Genomic DNA, 20,245 nt, shown 5'->3' with positions numbered 1-20,245 from the left:
TCAGATCGGTTGATAATGTCTTAAACAGTTACCAAGGAATAATTGCATCGTAATAAAGTCGGCTCGAAACCACGGCGCGCGGCGTGTAATCAAAGGCCGCGTCGCTGGAATTACGTTCCTTTTGGTGACACTCAATCACGCCACGGGGACACGATAATTCTTCAACGCGATCTAGATTACGAATTATCGTTCGCTGTAGCAAGTGTACGTCTCGAATCAAATTACCTAACGATGCACACGAGTGTCGCCCCACCAGGAGCCCCGGCGATTGGCGAACGGCCCTCGCGAAAGGAGAATCAACCGACGGTTGTGCATGCGAAGCAACGCCATTAAATGTAATTTACGACTTGCGCGGCGTTTTTATGTCCGGTTTTCGAGTGAGCTCCGCTCCTCCGTCGGATTCATCTGCCCAATTTGAACCTCGAACAAATCATTCGGCATCGGCCCCGGTACCGCGAGACATAATCGAAACAACGGTTACGAACGTAACAGGGACAATCCTTTTTTTTCCTTCGTCGTTCCTCAAATTTGGCATCCATTTTTCTTCTTTTTTCGTTGGTCGACGATAGCAGTTATTAACCCCTTGACGTACGATTTAGAAATTTTCTTTGACAACTCTAGTTAGAACATTATAACTAGACTGCGGATGTTTATGCAAGTGCATACGTTTCTAGGAAATAGATAAAAAAAATGAAACCTAAATAGAAGTTTGTTTCATTAGATTCATCGACCAGATTTATGACACGTGTAACGACTTAACCCCTTGACTTATGATTTGATTAATTTTTCAAACGTGTACTGTTTAATTTTGTTTAAATTTCTTCGTTCAAGGAATTACCTCGAAAAAGAATAGTTGACTTTGTTAAACTTGACATCAAGAACTTTTAACGAGTCAGAATCGTGATTGTACAGGAAAGGGTTAAACTCTCCTGAATTCTTTTTTATTTCTTCTTAACACTTTGACTGACACGTCTTCCATATATGGATGACAACACTTTGTAACTAAAACAATTAATTTTAAAGCTGAAAATCGAAAGAAAATAAATTTGAATAGGATTCATTTAACAGGACAAATCTTAATTCATGTAGTTTGAAGTCGAAGTTTTGATTTGTTAAAAAATTTTATAGTTTTGGTCTCGCAATTAAAGTGTCAACTTGTCGATTGTCATAAGTAATACTCTGGTTGAAATGAAATTTACAACGTTGTCGATAAGAATTTTAATGATTGTAAATATTAATAAATGTCAGAATTAGCACTATTTTTTCGCAAAAATTCGATCTGAAGTAAATTTTAACAATACATTGAAATTACATACAAAATGATATACGTTATTAGTAAAGTTACAAGAAATAAAAATTATACAAATTTGATAATTCGAAAATTGTTAACTCAAAAAAAAAACAAAGTCTTTTCAACCGAAAATTACATCAAATATTTGTTTTATAATTATAAAAAATGTCAACCAAATTTAAGAGTTCCGTTTTTAGTTTCTGAGAAAATCAACTTTTATTTTTTCCAATTTAATTAATACAACCATTGAACTTTAAATTTTGTCATGTATTACTTGATTAATATTACACCTTCGTAGATGTATACACAAACGATTAGTTTCGTCTATATGACAATAATGTTAGTACGATTGATCATAGATATACATATTTTCGTTACGAAACATTGGTTTGGCACTCAGGAGATCTTAAAATGTGTACCAAATTGTGATTTAAAAATATTCTCTCTCTCTCTCTCTTTCTCTTTTCTGAACTTAATACATACTGTCAATACAAAATATTAAGGTGATAATTCAGGATATTTCTCGCTGTCTCTTGCTGCGAGAAGTTCAAGATAAGGCTTAATTACGTTCGCATTTGTCAAGCTAGTGTCCCTGAGGCTAACTGCAGATACGTTTTCGTCTACATGAGTTATCGAAGCATCCACCTTTTCTGAACGAATATGTAATTACAGACTACCATCGGACTATAAACTTTATTTTCAGCTGCACTTTGATAACAAATTTGCTGAATAAGATGTCACGTTCAAAGTATAATGCCAAGTACATATGTCTTAACATCGTTGGCAAACTATAATTTGCGTCGGTGGTTGTTTTATACAACGCAGGTGCAATCTTGTTACATTAAAAAAATTTGTATTTTACTTTGATGATTGTTTATTGTGTTATTTATACACGCCTTATCGTTCAGTGACTCTATTAATCACGTTTTGCAACATAACCTTAAATTCACGCTAATCCCTTATTTGCAAAAAGAATCATTCCTTTGAACGAAAAAATTTTTTAAATGTTGGAAAAAATGGAAGTAAATTATTACACCTTAAATTTATATTTAATGTCGCGTCTTCAAAATTTTAGTATATATAAAGTTATGAAAGTGGAAACAAATAAGCTAAACAAGAAAGTTAAATTTTCTTTCATTATATTTTGCAAATTATTGTTGGAAATCAATAGTTCTAATCAGAGTGTTGATCATCTTCGAGACATAATTTGTTAACTTAACATTTGGCAAAACATCTCAATTAACTTAGAAAAATTTGATATGTACATAATAAAGATTTTTAATTTATACAAATAGTAACAGTGGAATTGAATACTTTTATTTAATGCTATGCGCAAGATATTATTAAAGATAAATGAAACATGTTGCATGGATATACAATTTCTGATACATAAAATACACTATCAACAAAAATTTAATTATTTAATCATTTCAATTAAACAACTGATTCTTTAATCAAAACTATTCACATTTATCATTGTTAACACGTATTACTTAACAATTAATAGAAATTATCAATATTCCTGATACAACAAACAACTGTTTCCAACCGATTCACTCAAAGCTACATCATAAATTATGACACCATATCATACTTTCATATAAATTTTGTTTATAATTTTTTTTACTGAATTTACCCCTAAAATGGATCCTTTTTAGTTACACCACCATAATTATTACGAATTTCCGAAGAAAGATCATTAAAAAATGAAATAAAATTTAATCTAGTAAGTAACCAGTGAATCCATAACAAAAGTATAGAAGATAATGCGTAATTGATTATACACGAATCGATGAGAAATCTGTTCGTACCTGTTCCACGAGTATTCTCAAAAGTCACCGGTAGCTGACAAAAGATCGATTTCTCATGTCTTTGAAATAAGTTTCGAAAACTGACAGGAAATGATCCTTGCTGAGGTGTACCGCTGACCGCAAACTTCCGAAGAATAAAGCTTGCTTCTGCCCCATTATGCAGAGTATTAGGTTTACAATATGAATACAAATTGATCCTCTTTGCAACAGCCATGTTCCAACAATCAAACGAATGTTTCAATGAAAGAAGTCTCCATAATGTGAATAAGATGTTCAGAAATAATGTTTCTAGGATTGCGTGCGAGTTCGAAGCAACTGAATGGAACTGGCCGCGCGAATTGTGTGCACACGCGTAACAATGAAAGTTCATTATAGAGCGAGAAAGGTGTAACGCGTTTCGGTCCGTTTTAACCCACTTCTTCTTTGGTTTCTTTTTCAATGGACAGTCACATTTGTTTATTTTACGTTTCAAATGTTTACAAATAGTTACAGAAAGATGTATTCATTCGACTGTTTCTTACTGTAGACACTAAACATTCTTTCAGTTGGTCATTGAAAACTTAATAATAATACGCTGTTTCAATTTCTCCATTTTGTTTTTAGACTGTCATAACCTTAGACACAATGTAGACGCAAAAATCGTAACGTTTATGAGTCATTTTAAATTTTTAGCGACAGTAGTCAACCACTACTTGCACCATCAGTAACACAACCCGTTATTAACACTTTGACTGCCACCATTAATGATTTACCATTATGATACTAGAAAAATTAATTCTCAAGTTAAGACGTCGATTGAAATAAATTTGAATAGAGTTTGTGAGTTTTAACAAGGTTACAAAAATAAGTACTGAAACAAATTTTAGGTTATGTACAATGGTCAAAAATCAAAATTATACTTGTGCAAAATATTATATGGTTTTGATCTGGCAGTGGACGTGTTAAACCTTCCAGTGTGTCTGGTATTCGTGCACTAATTGCAAATTTAATCGTCCATTTCGATATAAGCAAACAAAGGGAACACTATTTTTCACCAAGTGTTACGTCCACCCGTAAATTTGCCCTAACGTTGGGAGTGGCGACAATTAAAAATAAATGGCGCCAATTAAGCTACGGGACCACGAAACCCGGGTAATTGACATTGTTTGCGGCAGAATAGCAGATACTTGAGGGTCTCCCGTTTATACGTATTGTGATACGCTCTTATGAAAACCACGCCTCGAGGGGTCGGCCATCTTGATGCCTGAATGGGTGAATTCCTATTGGCTATGACCCATATGAATTCTGGGTGCACCGTTCTCGGAATCCCCCTCGAATGATGCTCGACCTCGTGGTTGAATCCCCATTGTGTCGGGAATCATAGCTCGGGTCGTTAATAATCTCGGAGGTTAGCCTGATGAACTGTTGCCACCTATCCCTTCATCGTTTCTTGGAAGCGTGACCATTGTGCACGTCCTCGATTCGTGAAGAATTTTGGCGAAGGAAAACTTCCGATCATCACGAATGATTAGGTTTGGGGTAGTAGAAATTTAAAGTTATATTTAGCCTTTAAAGTTATATCAGCTACAACGCGCGATTAGACAGTACAAATAAGAAACAGTACAAAAATTATGGTGTTTAATATTGATTTAAAAAAACATTGACTTCTGAAAAATTGAATTATTCTTCTTTTATAGGAATGCCATGCAAGGAGTTCAGTAAAGTTACTGAAAAATTGAATTATTCTTCTTTTATATGGTGTATTATAGAAGTCTGAATAATCGGGTCTCTGCATGTTTTTAAATTGTAAGAATTAAGGGTGAGCTTTGTACGTTTTTCATGTCAGGTTTCATCTTCGTCTACATAATTATTTAATCTATTCGATAATATTATTTTCTATGTATATATCCTCATTCGCTCAAGTTATAAAGATGAATTTTATTGGGTTTTGGCATCATTGTAAATTTGACCATAAATGTTCTCAAAAGTGCAATCTATGCAGTGTTCGAGAAGATTTATAATCATTTTCTTTCGTTAGTATTTATTTCCAGAGTCTAGCAAAACAGAAATGTGTACTTGAAAAAAAGAAAAAAAAATAAGTTGAAATTGTTAAGTATGAAAACTGACGGTGGCATTTGTATGAAGTTTATAGCAAACTTAATTAATTTATTTCTACATGAGTAAATTTTTAATTTCGAAACTTTTAAATTGAAATTGGTTGCAAGTACTTTCAACAATCGTTTATGACGTTTCTTTTGCATCGTTTAAATCTCAGACCCGAAATTCAATAGAATGTGTCTTAATATTATTAATATTTGCTATTATTAGTCCAATTATTAATATAGTTAATGGCGTACAGAGACACGTTTCACTGTATACAGCAAGAAAATCACGCGTGAATTTACCGGATTTCTCATACCAAAATAGCGTACAATAGTATTTTAAACCAGAAATTAACGACCATTGAGTTTTTCGAACGGTAGTCATTTAAAAAGATTATAAAATATTTTTATATGTTCTAAATATCTCAGTATTATGTATAAGACCAGTTTAAGAGCAAAAATGTATTTATTGTTAGAAAAGCAATGTGTAACTTGTAATGAGTATTGTTTCAGTCCTTTGATGAAATTAGCTACAATGGCACCGGAATGTGAAAGATTTTTCCTAAAAGGGTGCTATTTTATTTACATTGAAAACATTGAAGGAACAAATGCGTAATTTGTTATTTTTGTCCGATTATAGCCAACAACGATATTCGCGCGATGCACTTCTGGAAAGCAGTCAGAATGGTCCAAACTAGTCGGACGTATTGCTGCACCGGATACACTCAGCCTACGGGAGCGCCAACATACGAGGGGCAGGTGCCCTATATAGGGGTTGCACCACCACCGGGCACTGGCCAGCTCAGGCCACTCCTGCATCCCCTGAATTCTCACCTATCGACCACTAGAGTGCCGTCCAGTCCTAACAGTCCTCCAGATCATTCTACTACGTAGCCTAGGTAAGTCACGTTTCATCCGTTTTGTCCACTATAAATGTATAGTCCGGGCCACGATATAGCAAGGTCGTAAACTAAACTCTCGAGGGTTGGGACCGACTACTGTTGCGCCACTTAGGGCCATACATGACATCTTGCTTGACGGTATCTTTCTGTGTCTGTCACTGCACTATCTTTTTTCATTTTTTACATACATATATTATAAGCAGGTAAATTACGATATTAAAGACTTGAGTAAGACCTTTACCTGTTACGATACCTCTAAAAATGGCGACACTGACTATAGTCTAAGGCCCTTAACTGCTCGTATTTCTGTTAGTTCTCTTGTTTCGGGAGCTGAAACGTGTAAACTTTGACACCAACTCAAGTTTACGAGCTCGCTATATCGTGGCCCGGACTATACAGTAGATACTGCGATGCAACAGTAACCAAGAAAGTAAAACATTCTTGCGCGATCAAAATGTCACGATTTCAACGATTCGACCTCGTTGAACTCTCCTTTAACAAATAAAACCATTCTTTGCCACAACATATTAAACATTTATCAAAATCTAAAAATTCCTTTCACTTGATTAGTAATTGTATTAATTTGCCCGCTTATGTACGATTCTGTTTATAGATTTCTATTTAAAAATAGTGGTCTCCCACAGAATTCTTTCGAAATAATCTGCTGATCTTTGTAATTTTACCAGGTGTTTGGTTTGTAAACGGGAAGTTCTGTTTACGACCATACTTGATACAGAGCAATCGATATTATTATGAGACCAGCGTGTCAACTTTAAATATTAAAAACATTCGTAGAAGGCTACATCGAAATAAGCAGTTACAGACTTGTGCATTTACCCCGAAAATACCTGCTGTTGTAATCTATATAGCATATGGTACCGTGAAAAGACTTATTTATTTTTAAATTTAATAGTTGAGTATCATCAAAACAATTCATTTCCGGTCGTCTGTTTGCAAAGACATTTTTGATCCTCTAAACGAGTTCTAACAACACCTAAAGATTCATAGTCGTAGTTTATGTTTAACGTTCCACGGTTTTTTAATATATTTCGTTTATTATTTTAATACAATTTATAGCTTTCATATCCTTTGTGATTTAAATATTAGCTGATTTAAAAAATTGTAAAAATTAATTTGACGAGTGATACTATAACATATAAATCAATGCATAAACATCTAACTTCAACATTTTACAAATAGTAAAGCTGCACAGGTAAAGTGAAATTCATATTATAAACAAAAAGTTAGATCCTCATAACAGGAACAAACATTGTGAAATTCTTTAAAAAAATTTTCAATTTCCGATTTATTCCATATCAATGTACCATTACTATTATTTTGATCAGGGTTTATCTAATTTTGTTATCCCTCTCGTGTAGAAGTTTTGATATTAGATACATGATTGAATGAAACACAACTATAAATAAAAGATTCTTCCTAAATTGTTTTCACCTAGAAATAAAATTTTATCTCAAATTGCTTTTGCATTTTAGTAAACATTACATTTTGAGGTGGCATCGGAATGCTCCTGATCAGAATGGTAATAAATCAGAACGAATGAAAGTCTCGAGCCAAAGACGGCAGAGGGATTAGTTTTCGTTTCAGGATATAAAGGTCTTTCTCCTTCTCCACGATCTTCTTTTGTTTGAAACGCTCGAAGTTGGGGCCGTAATCGCAAATCCGGCACACATAAAACAGATTCTAACCTATAAAATACCCTTCCTTTTAAGAGCCAACCAGGCCCGTATCGCTTAGACCAGCGGAACTGTTCCCCAATTTCCTGCTACTTCCTCCTTCCGTTTCTTTCTTTCGGTTCGTGTTGTTCTCAACTTTGCCTTTTTCACTATCGCAGCTTCGTCTTATTTCTCGTGATGATTTCCTTTACTGTCAAACGAGCAGCTTTCGCGTTTTCGCTCCCTATTTTCACCCATCTTGGATCGAATACTGTGCGTTTATGTCCATTTAGGGCAAAAATAAAAACAGGCTTTGGAAGTACTCGTGTAAAATTTAACGCAAAGAGTTTTATTTCTTACAACAATTTTTTTTACTGTCAAACGAAAAGTTTTCACGTATGTGCCCCTTATTTTCGACCATCTTGGATTTTAAAGTAAGACTCAACTTAAATTATATGTATATGTATACAGGGTGTTCGGCCACCTCTAGCAAAAATTTTAATGAGCGATAGTAGAGGCCAAAATAAGACGAAAATCAAGAATACCAATTTGTTGATGGAAGCTTCGTTAAAAAGTTATTAACGTTTGAAGTGCCGCCCTTACTGAATTTTTTTCTCGAAAATGCGCAAGATTTCGGGGGTATGTCTATTCACCAAAAATGACTGTAATTGAACCCTACAACCGAAAATAATTTTTCCACAACGATTTGCAATTTTTTAATTTTCTCGAATAATTTCACACCTTCTCTATTTTTTTTCTCGAAAGTGGGCAGGATTTCGTGGGTATGTCTAATGACAAAAACTGATTGTAATTGACCCCCGCAACCGAAAATAATTTTTCCACAACGATTTGCAATTTTTTTTCTCCGTTGAAAAATTTAGGCACCTTATTGGATTTTCAGTAAGGAATTTTTTTCTCGAAAGTGCGTACAATTTCGGAGGTATGTGTAATGATAAAAAATGATTGTAATTGATCCCCGCAACCGAAAATAATTTTTTTAGAACGATTTGAAAAATTTTTTTTCGCCGAAAAATTTCAGCACCTACTCGATTTTTTTTCTCGAAAGTAGATAGGATTTCGGAGGTATGTGTACTCACCAAAAATGATTGTAGTTGACCCCCGCATCCGAAAATAATTTTTCCAGAACGATTTGAAATTTTTGAATTTAATTGTTAATAACTTTTTAACGAAGCTTCCATCAACAAATTAGTATTCTTGATTTTCGTCTTATTTTGGCCTCTACTATCGCTCATTAAAATTTTTGCTAGAGGTGGCCGAACACCCTGTATAACGAGAACCTATTCTATATTTTCCTTACACAAAAATTGCAAATGCAACATTGTTTTCTGTGCAACGTTTGTTTCGAAAACAATTTCCTGAAAATACAAAATTCATACTTTTATTTCTATTTCGCTTGAGCCTTGCGAGGGGGAGGTATTTTTCATTGCATTTTTGGGTCAAGATGGATGAATTTCTGCAAAAGGTGTAAATAGATTTGAAGACAGACCGATGTCAAATTCTTGATCAATCTGAAATGTTTAATGGAATATATCATGAATGAAGAAACATGGCGAGACGCCGTTTGTCGCGAATACTGGAAGAGAACTTCTCAACCATGAAACAAAACCGGACAGACGCAGCTATGTGTGTTTGTCGACGCCTTCTCTCCGCAGTAAGGTATTTTGAACCGCAACGATTTTCGCTACTAACTTCATCAAAGCGACCGCTAGTGATAGAGCTGGTATACGCAGGAGCTTAAAGGTACGGTTTCGGCTTTAACGATGACAACACCATAAAAAATCGAATTTATGAGTCGCTTAGCCATCCTTCGTTCGGGCTTTGTTCGGGTTCTTAGTCGTTTACCTTCTTCATCGAGCATTTCAAAGGAATCGTGCCCATGGGAAAGCGAAATCGAGCGCCTCTATGTCTACAATTATATTTGATTACCCATTCCGAGTAATTTGATTTATTTTCAAGTATTTGCAGAGCAATATTCACAGAAGTTGTAATATCGTTTAAAGGAAATACAGAATTCCATGAAAAAAAAATAATGATAAAATAGATCCATCGACTGAGGCCTTGAAGCTCAGTCATTTTTGTCGTAAACATTGAATTTGTTAATGTTTGAAAATTGTAGAAGGAAATAAAATTTTTCACCTAAAATTCCATCAAGATTTCACGTAAACTAACGATTAATAGCGTTATAATCAATAAAACTCACTTTATGACGGATTTCTCTTCCATCAGGACCAATAGTTTCTTTGAGTTTTGTGAGTCATCCCGGCACAAATGGTTAGAGTCCCGGGTCGATGGCATAGGTCAAGAAGAAATTTTACAAATTATCAGGAGTTTTTGTACTAACACAGTGACCCGTTAACGACCCACTTCGATTCGAACGTATTAAGGTTGGTTTGCACACTAGCAGTTACAGTGTTGTGTCACAGTGGCTGCCGCAATCACGAATAATTAGACTGCGGATGTTTATGCACTTAAAATATGTTGAAATATACAAATAACATATTTGAAATACGAAAATATTATATACAAGCATATGTCAAAATATAAAGACACCCAAAACAATATATGTGAGCTATGGTAATATTTTTTTTTTATCGATCATGATTATAATTTAAATCACCATATTTAAATTTACTCCCAAAGCAGTCGTCAGTTTCACTTGCCTCCTAAACAATTTCATCTCCTCAAATTTTTAAAATTTAAAATATTGTCTCACATCCGGATTTTCTTTTTAAAATTGCATAGCAATTTCTTCAATTTTGTTCAACATTGTTTAATAATTTTATCGAAGTTAAAAATCACTTTAAATTAAATTATTTGGAACCAGAGATGTAGTTTATTAAATCGAACAGTTAAATTTTTATTTGTTCTCTATGAAATATTTTATTCCACGATTAAAATTTTTATTTTTATGTTTTAAATTGAAATTAATATACTCGATCACCATAAAGGAATGAAAACAATATGAGTTTCTTTTAGTGTATACCTACGTATGGAGTGAAAGCTATATAAACCTTATATAAACTATATAAATCTTTCTTTCAATAATACTTCACAGGATGTTTTCCACTGTTTCGTTGAATCTATTTTTAAACCTTCTCCAATGTTTAACTTGTATTTAAGAAACGTTCTATAAATATGCATCGTTCTGTGATCAATGAATGCAAATTAGTGGTTTTCTGTATCAAACTGAGGGTCGAGGAATAGTAAATACATATTATTAGCATTACCATGTATTTTGGGCGAGCGATATTTATTGACGTAACAGTCCATATCATTAATGATTTCTGCGGCGAAAAATGATCACCCATGCATTTCATGCAGTTGTTGTTACACTTCAAATTCTTTTATATTCATAAAACATGCGGTCCCTCAATTTCACTGTGTTTGCTTTGAAAGGTTCTCAGGTAAAACAAAAATAGAACTCATTTTTTATGAATGTACCAAATAAATGTCTACTCCTGTTACGCGAGTCACGATTAAAAAATGAATTCTGTCCTGGTGGGTCAACAAAATCGATTTTCCTTTTACTATTTATATTAACAATGATATTAAGAATGTTTTCTCTCATCTGATTGATCTCGAGTCGATTACTTTCTTCTGTCAGTAAAGTCAGTTGATTGCACTGCCTATAATAAATATCATACGTTCTGCAAGTTGAGTCATTTTTAAAAAATCCAATCAGTTAACGCAATCTCTTTGACGTAACATTTTATCTACATAAGTTAAATTATTGCTTCGTAATTGTTCAATTTGCAGTAGGTTTTGACTGAGGTATTTAGTTTATAGGGTATCTGAATCTATTTATTCAATTTTTATTAAATCAACTCTGTACATATTTTATTTTATGTACATTTATCAAAGTATACCTATTCAGTGGATGTAAATACTAAACAATTATAAACGACTGAAAAGATTATATCAGGAAAATAAATTATGTTTGGACCATATTCGTTACACGGATTGTGTCGAATGTACGGGTTAAAAGGAAAGAATGGGTCCAATTAACGTCGTCGTTTGGGACGGTGTTTCAAAACGTGGCTTTAAAATATTAATTGAGATTTTCTGTAGAATCGAAACACAGTTAAACGTCTGCACTGAACTTGTTCTATCTCTTTTGTTCGTATTTGTTTCTTTAATAAGTTTTATCAAATTCTTAAAGATCACTTTGAGAATGATCGTTTAGACCAGAATACTCCGTTGCAGAAGATAACATCCCTGTTGTGTCCACTATAGAAACGGTGAATCATGTGCGCCAGACAAGTTGGACCGCGGCCAAGTTTAAATCTTTAACAGTACTACTCTACCGAAAGATTCCATCCGGAGGTACGATAGGTCAATCTCGTCTAGTTTATAGACGTCAGTGATGTTTAAAGAGGGAAACGAGTCGATAAATCTCCGGCTATAAAGGATGTTGCCGCGCTGGCGTTTTCCCTCCGCGGGTAAGGAGTAAATACGTACAAATCTCGTTGAACGAACGAAAAGCGAAGCTTTAAGTAGCGCGAGGGGTCCACAGAAGGATGAAGACAATTCTTTTTAAGCGGAGAAGCCCGTCGATTGTAACGTCGAGCGTAAGTTATCTCTTTGTGTTCATTTTCAGTTTCGGAAAGCTGTTCAACTGGTTTCCCATTGTAGTCTTTTTCAGCGGGTTCACCAATTTAAAAATGCTACGTTTTTCTTATTATTTGTAAAATAATACTAAACATTAAAATATAAGAAACTGAAATGTAACGTCGACGAATCGTAAAAGTATTCGTATTGCATCGTCTGCAAACTTCGTTCTTTGAGAAAAATATATACTGTATTAAAGAAATATTAAGTACCTACTGTAAAAGTAAAATCTACAAAACAATTGATTTCTAGATTCTACATTTTTGGGAAAGTTTTCCAAAGTCTTCGAAGACGAAGGAGTAATTATGGAATTTTCTATGGTCGACCAATATAATTCGCGACAAGATTAATAATAAAATGGGTTGAAGTGGTTTCCATCAAATTTCCAAAATATACTAGCATTTTTATCGCGGTATCACTATTCGATTTCTTATGTTCAAGTTATAAAAATGATTGTTTTTTCATTACCTTTAATTACGACCTACTGTCAGATAATCGTCAGTTATACAATGTTTACAGATAACGAATAAATCGATTTATCGACTATAATTCGTAACAGATTTTGTAAACGGATGAGAGCATTAGGTAATTTACGAAAAACTCTAAAATTGGTATTCCTTATTTGTAAATAAAATCTGATTGTTATTTCTGTTTGTTAATTTTGCTGTTAATTCCAAGAGCATTAGGTATTTTACAAAAAACTCTAAAATTGGTATTCATTATTTGTAGATAAAATCTGACTGTTATTTCTGTTTGATAATTTTGCTGTTAATTCCAAGAGCATTAGCATAATTGATTTATCAACTATAATTCATAACAGATTTTGTAAATCGATGTGAGCATTAGGTAGTTTACGAAAAGCTCTAAAATTGATATTCATTATTTGTAGATAAAACCTAATTGTTATTTCTGTTAATTTTGCTGTTAATTCCACGGAAATAAGGGGCTCGAACGCCGACCGTTGGAGATATTCACTCTCATAGTTCGCTATTTTGTAAATCGATGTGAGAATTAGGTAGCCTACGAAAAGCTCTAAAATTGGTATTCATTATGTGTAGATAAAATCTGATTGTTGTTTCCGTTAATTTTGCTGTTAATTCCACGGAAATAAAGGGCTGTAAGACCAACCGTCGGAGATATTCGCTCGCATAGCTCGCCACATCGTCGATGGGGTTAGTTTTGTCTGCTGCAGCGAGCAGCATCAATGTAATCAGACAGGTCGCTCAGAGCGGGCTTAACGACGGTCGTAAACGTGGTTCGCTTTACAGCTTGCGGTATTTTTTTCCCCTCCCCTTTCTTTCTCTACCCCGTTCTGCAGCGTTTCGGTTCTTCTGTTCATCTTATGGTTCTCCTTTCCCCCGTGTTTCCATCTCGCCCGGCCGCTTGCTGGCAACCGTCATCGCGGAGTCGTAAGTGAGGCGCACCCCAGACTCTAGCTCGTTTTACTCCAGCCGTAGTAAACTAGCAGAGTTTATGTGACAAACACTAGAGAAGTCGAAATCGTCTCGCGACTCACGGAACCGTGATCCCGCGAGAACATACCGGAACTCGCGGGCCCATTTTTGTCCCGGTCGTAAACGCTCCAGACGCTATGTGGAATGACGAAAAATCGAAAGGTCACAGAGACATTGTCTACCTAGCACGATCGATGATCTCATCCTCCAAATACACCGCGTTTAGTTTTCAATCAGATTTACCAACTGTATCTCCGAAACTATTTGCACCTAGAATTTTCATAAAATTTCAAGTAGCTTGCATCGGTCGAAAACTTTTCTCCGTGAAATGTCTTCTTCTTTGGCCAAAAATGAGGCGATGAAATCTCTGTTCTCTACTGCCTTTGTCTAACCAAAGCAGTCACCTCTCGCGTGCAACATGTTCAGGATTCGTGTCTGCGGTTGTCCTTTTCCGTTTGTAAATACGACCACAGCCCCTTACTTGTCAATCTTTGGCTGCTCCGACACGACACAAAGGTGGGTCTTACATCTCTGTTTAACGTATTATACAGGGTGGGTGGAAAATCGTGATACGACGTAAGAAAATAAAGATAGAATTTGGTATTCAATTTTTTCATTTTCGGGAGAAACGAATTTAAAACTCGTTGCTTCCGTTTTAGTTTATTACCCTGTGGGTGGAACATTGATGTACAACTAAGTAGGAAGTGATTTTATGTAAAAAAAATAAGGAAAACTCTGGTATACAATTTTTTCAAGAAAATTGAATTCGCAGTTTACACGACTACGCGATGCAATTTATTTATTTACAAACATTGATAATGATAGAATAACAGTCCATTTCCTTTCGATTTGGCATGTTATATGCTTTGGAAGCTTGTGGAGGTAAAATTAAAAAATAGTACCTTACGATCCGTTCAGTTACCTTTAATTTGTCAACGAGAACATTTTCAACAGTACTTGTAAAGTAATGTACTCTAAATTCAATTTCCTCGGATGAAAAAATTGAATACCAAATGTTTTCCTTATTTTTCCCTAACCCACCCTGTATAGAGACTTCGACACCTTAGCTCTGAATTTTATGACTCCTGCATCACATGAGCCGAATATCGTTTATCCATTCCTGGTTTTTACTCTACCAAACTTTCTCGTTCTTCCTTACACGATGCGCCTCGCTATTACAATCTTTTATCTCCCCGCATCCGCTCACTTCCCACTACTTTTTCTGTTGGACATGCTGCTACAACCTCCATTCTGAATCATCCCGCTTTATTTTAGCTGTAACCGGTGTTTTGTACGTCGTTGGTGTCCGATGCTTCAGTACCAATAAAACTACCGCAGATAAAAAAAAGTTGCAGCAGAATATTTAATAATTTTTTTCAAACTTTCTGCTTATCGTTTTTATCGACTTTATTTCGTTTCCGATACACACAGTGGGTTGCACTTCCTGGCTTTGCAGTTATCGAATTCAATAATGTTTTTTAACTATCTACATTTTGAAAAATTTATGAACAAAAATATGTAATGTAACGACTAATTTAAGTTAAGGAACATTATTTTACATTATTAAAACAATATTAATCGTCCACAAAGTGGCCATCTTCTTGCACAATTTTTTCATATCGGTCAATTTTTTTCCAAAAACTCGTTCCTTAACACGTTGAAGATCTTGATTTTCAATTATGTTAGCTTTGGAATAAATAGAGTATTTTTTCTGAGTTCGAGAAACAGATTATATCTAATATAAACATGTTTTATGTTCGTTTTTAATCGATGGACTAAAACAGGATACTTTTGTAATATCTACGGACATAACGTTGTGCATTATTCTCACCATCTTAGGGTACGAGAGAAAATTCGAGAAGCTGAAGAGATTCATGCCGGTAAACGGTAATAACACGTATCCAGGCAATAATGTTAGTTTCGACGACGGATAATTTTATTGAAAGCATAAATTCTTTCCTATAATTTAAACACGCGTTGGTTCGAATTTACAGCTGCAAGTGTAGAAAATACCCTGTAAACGCGTTATGGGGCAATTGTACGGTGCTACGGTCGACAGGACGGCTCACATATTTCACGAGCATAAGTATGCGACAGTAAAGATCTAATCGTTCTGCGTATATTACGAGGTAACGCCATTCCGTGGGCGCATATTTTTGCGTACGCGAATCGTAAAAATACGGAAATTTATGTCCCGATTCCCGGACGAATGCGACATTATAAACTATTTGTTAGGACGAACATAGTGTTGATTTCTATTCGAACGGATGCTCATGGTTTCCATCCATTTTGTGTCTGAAACGTGAATCGTCCAAACGTTGGACTATACCTGCGTGAAATTGCTGTTTTACTGTGTTTTCGAATTAATCGGGTAACATCAATAGTTAAAACATTTACAAATATACATAGTAAGCGTGCTTATAACAATTTTATGAAACTCAAGATCACAGATAACATATTTAAAATCAGTTATAAGTGTGTCTCGTGAACTCTGTCCTCTTAAATATCTTCATTGTTTCTGACAATGTACTAGCACCCGATAATTAGACGTGTAAGGAACGCAACAGTTCAAAGACTACAACGTTGCATCGCTGCAGATGGCCGCCATTTTGGACTTCATGAACACACTCGAATATCTAAAAAACGGTACGTTGTAGGACAAACGTGCTTTAGTACTTTCATACTCAGAATATGCCATACTGTCGAAATCGAGCATAAGAAAATTGAACATTTAAAAAAACAATGTTGACCTTTGTATTTTCTCTACCCCTACACTTGCAAGAATATCGTTCATACTTTCTTAACAACTTCTGTAGATAATATCTTCTTGTATTGTTTGAAGCAATCAAGATATTTAAGTGGACAGAGCTCGTAAGATTTACGTGGATTCTTTTGGATCCTTTCGAATTTTTATTACGTGATCAACTGCACTTAGAATTAAAATATTTTTCATATCGATAGAATAAAATAGTCTTGCTTAACAATTACATACGATTATAATGATGAAATACTACCGAATGCATATTTTTATAACCATCAGGAGTTAAATATATCGTAAAAGGTAAAGAAACATTATTTGAATTTTTCTTGTTACGAACCTCTATATTGCAAGAGTTATGAAAGTTCAAGTCAGGTTGTTGTATTATTTCCTACAATCTACAGTACCAAATAGGAAAAAAATATGAGGCTCCTGGAACTTTCGAGAAACGTTTTTTGTGGTTCGCGCGGAGGGGCCACACCTGGGGGGATTTGGTTCAATTCCACAAAAGAAATTACGTCTGGAGTCAAAAATATCGTACGAAAGTATATAGCCGGCCTTGGCGGCGATCGTCGGCCCTATTCTCTAAGAATGAAGGCGCAATTCCCAAGACAAAGCAATAATTAACAGCAGCGAAGTGCGTGAGCCGACGCCGGTTCTTCTTCATCCTCCTCATCACCATCGCGTCTTCCCTGTACGAAATCAAGAACCAGAGAGCGTTAAGCAGTGTAACAGGCTCGACTCTCCTGGCAAACGGAGTTTTACTACTTTCTAACCACAGTCGCGGGCTACAATTAAACCCCCATAAAACCTCGTCGTAATTTTTTTCTAAGCGCATGGCCACTCTCTCGCGCGTAGCTAGCTCCCTTCGTTTGCACGGTAAAAACCACGCCATATTGCATTCTTAATGAATCCTCGAGACGTTACGGATACCGACGTTTTCCGGTCGACCGTAAACCATCGCTGGTTCCAGACCCCGTGGCCCAGTAGGAACAACATCTTTTTAAAATCGTATTTTCGGAACTCCCGAACCCGTTTCTTTAATAAACCGTCCACAGGATGAAGGTCTTATTTCAATTTCTAAAATTTAACGAACTTGCGCTCGCTACTCATCCTTTACGCTCGTGTTTGACGCGACGGTTAACCCTGGGGTAAAAAAGATTAAAAAACTAGTGCACGTGAAGGAAAGGACTTAACTAAAGATACAATTTCTGGAGATAGATACGGTTCAAGAATTGTAATTATTAGACTGCGAATGTTTATATCAAATATGTAAAAATATGTAAGTGACATATGTCAGATATACAGGGTGTCCCGTAGCCAGCGGTACAAGCGAGTAGGGGGTGATTCTACGTGAAAAATTGTATCGAAAATGTAGAATAAAATTTTTTTCATATGAATTTATTTTCGAAAAAAATAAGTTTGAAAATTTGTCGAGTACGCGTGCACTTGGACTAGCTTCAACTCGACGGATTTCATTGTCATCGATGAACAGATTTCCAGAATTCGTCTAATTTATGAACCGTTGGAAATAATGTCCACGTTGTTGCAAACATAACTGTGCTCTCCTGATTAAATTACATCGAACGTTTTCTAACGTATTATTGTGGAATTTTAATTGTTCAAACGCTATAATAATTTTTTGTTTTAATTGAAGCTAAATCAAGTACACGCGTACTTGACAAATTTTCACTTATTTTTTTCGAAAATAAAGAATCATATGAAAAGATTTTATTCTATATCAATTTTTCACGTAGAATCATCCCCTACTCGCTTGTACCACCAGTTACGGAACACCCTGTATATCAATGATATGCCAAAATATACAGGAATATGCAAAATACATTCAAAATATGTTCAAATAATTTTATCGCTTACACATAATAATAATCAATTATAATTCAAATTACAATATATTAGGAGTATTTTTTCAATATTGTCGAGAGTTAGTTGATGACGTTTATGGCTTAAAGTCAATATATAAGCTGAGAACGAACGCTCAACATTACAAAAATAGAGTAATATTCATAATAGAGTAATATTTATATAATATAGATAAAGATCGAAAGATTTTCTGATACGATAGAACACATCATTTTAGAAGAAAGAGACAAGAAAATACTGTGCAGATATGTTTTGGTATGACAGAGAACGTGAACAATGAAAATTTCCCATAAATTAGCATACGTAGGATGTCCTATAATGTAACTAATAAGTATCACTATGTTTGGCAGGTAATTCTGAATAATAAACACTGTGGATCTTTTCGCAACCATTATCGAGGCAAGCGTCGATTAGAGTTAATGTCAGCCTGTGATAGTCTGCGTTTATCTTTTGAATAGTCTGCTTGCATTTACTGTGTAGTTAAATATGAAATATGGCATTATATAATAACACTTATTTTTCATTCATTTTACCCGTATTTTCGAAAACGTTAATGTTTCTGGTATTCATTATGCACTCTGTAACTTACTCGTACATTTGTGTTTATATTTCATTGATATTTCAAGAGCCATCTTTCAGGTATTTCAAGGGACTGATAAAATATGTACTCTTTTAACTTTTAACGGGATAGTATACTTTTATAACATAAACATAGAAGAGTCAAAACGACTCATCATTTGAAATCGTACTAAAACAGTTGAGAATAAAAATTTTTAAATATTTTAAAGTTTTGTAATTCATAGTTTATTATTTCCTCAATTCTGCAATAGTAAAAAAATATAATAATAATGTTAATATGTAATGTTTCATTCTTAGTTCGCACAATAATAAATTATATAAGAATAATGATAATTCACAGCTCAGAAAAATAATAAAAAAATTATGATAAATTCATAAAATAACTCATAGAATAACAAATAACTTAAAAAATCATGTTATTTTTTAACACATTCAGTGCTCTTAATTTTTTTTCCTGAATGTTTTATCTGAATATTTTTTATTTAAGAAATAGTAAATTATTTTTAAATTTATTTTTAAACACCTTATCCTTGGTCTTTAAACGCTGCAAAATGAATAATTCCGCTAAACTACTTTTTCGACTACTTGTATCGCTATAAAAACAAAAATGAGTCAGAAAGTCTCTACTATATCATTAAAAGTTAACAAAACCTAAAAATATTTAGTACAAAATTAAGATCATTCCAACAAGTGAGTAAAACAATTCTACATTATTATATGTTAGAAGTCTAAATATATGAGTGTTGCAAAATGTAAGATGTGGAGTCCCAGACAACAAGACCCAGCGAACGCCGTTCGGATAACTATTTTAACGATAGCCGTGCGAGGCTTAAAATATCTTCAAAACTAATGAATGTATAAGTGCAATATCACTTTATATTGTACTATACAATATAAGTAAACGTGCATATAAATACAGAATATCTCACAATAATGTAGGAGATTTGTATTGCATATTTGTGCAGCGCTGTAGTTTTGTCGAATGTTAATTTATGTGCAAAAGGGTTGAAAGTGTTTTGTTCGAGAAGGAATGGGTAACCTGGGACAGCGAGACAACAGGGAGAACGAAACGAGTGGTTGTGGCAGAGAGAAGTGATTTTTATATAATATTAATTTATGAAAAAAGATCGTGTGTTTCAAATTCGTTTATATAATTATATTATTTTTACATTTGTTTCGAATA

The 20,245-nt window shown here is 34.3% G+C and overlaps 1 protein-coding gene across 4 annotated transcripts in view; it reads left to right on the top strand.

Moving 5' to 3' along the window:
* LOC122400637 (protein doublesex) overlaps window positions 1-20,245 on the top strand; it is a 226,000-nt gene that overhangs the window by 169,710 nt on the left and 36,045 nt on the right. For 3 of the 4 annotated variants that reach the window (XR_006259365.1, XR_006259366.1, XR_006259364.1), the window contains one exon: window positions 5,824-5,953. Coding sequence is in view for 1 of the 4 variants with exons in the window: in XM_043402184.1 (XP_043258119.1) it covers window positions 5,824-6,077 (254 nt within the window). In the remaining 3 variants the exon portion in view is untranslated. Of the gene's footprint in view, window positions 1-5,823; window positions 6,083-20,245 lie in introns of those variants that run through there. The other variant, XM_043402184.1, reaches the window with a different exon arrangement.

Source organism: Colletes gigas, unplaced genomic scaffold (genome assembly GCF_013123115.1).
Source record: "Colletes gigas isolate AHSC1104 unplaced genomic scaffold, ASM1312311v1 Colletes_gigas_Sc00019, whole genome shotgun sequence".
In the NCBI taxonomy this organism is placed as follows: domain Eukaryota; kingdom Metazoa; phylum Arthropoda; class Insecta; order Hymenoptera; family Colletidae; genus Colletes; species Colletes gigas.
Note: the sequence above shows the minus strand (reverse complement) of the source record. Positions and strands in the feature narration are given on the sequence as shown.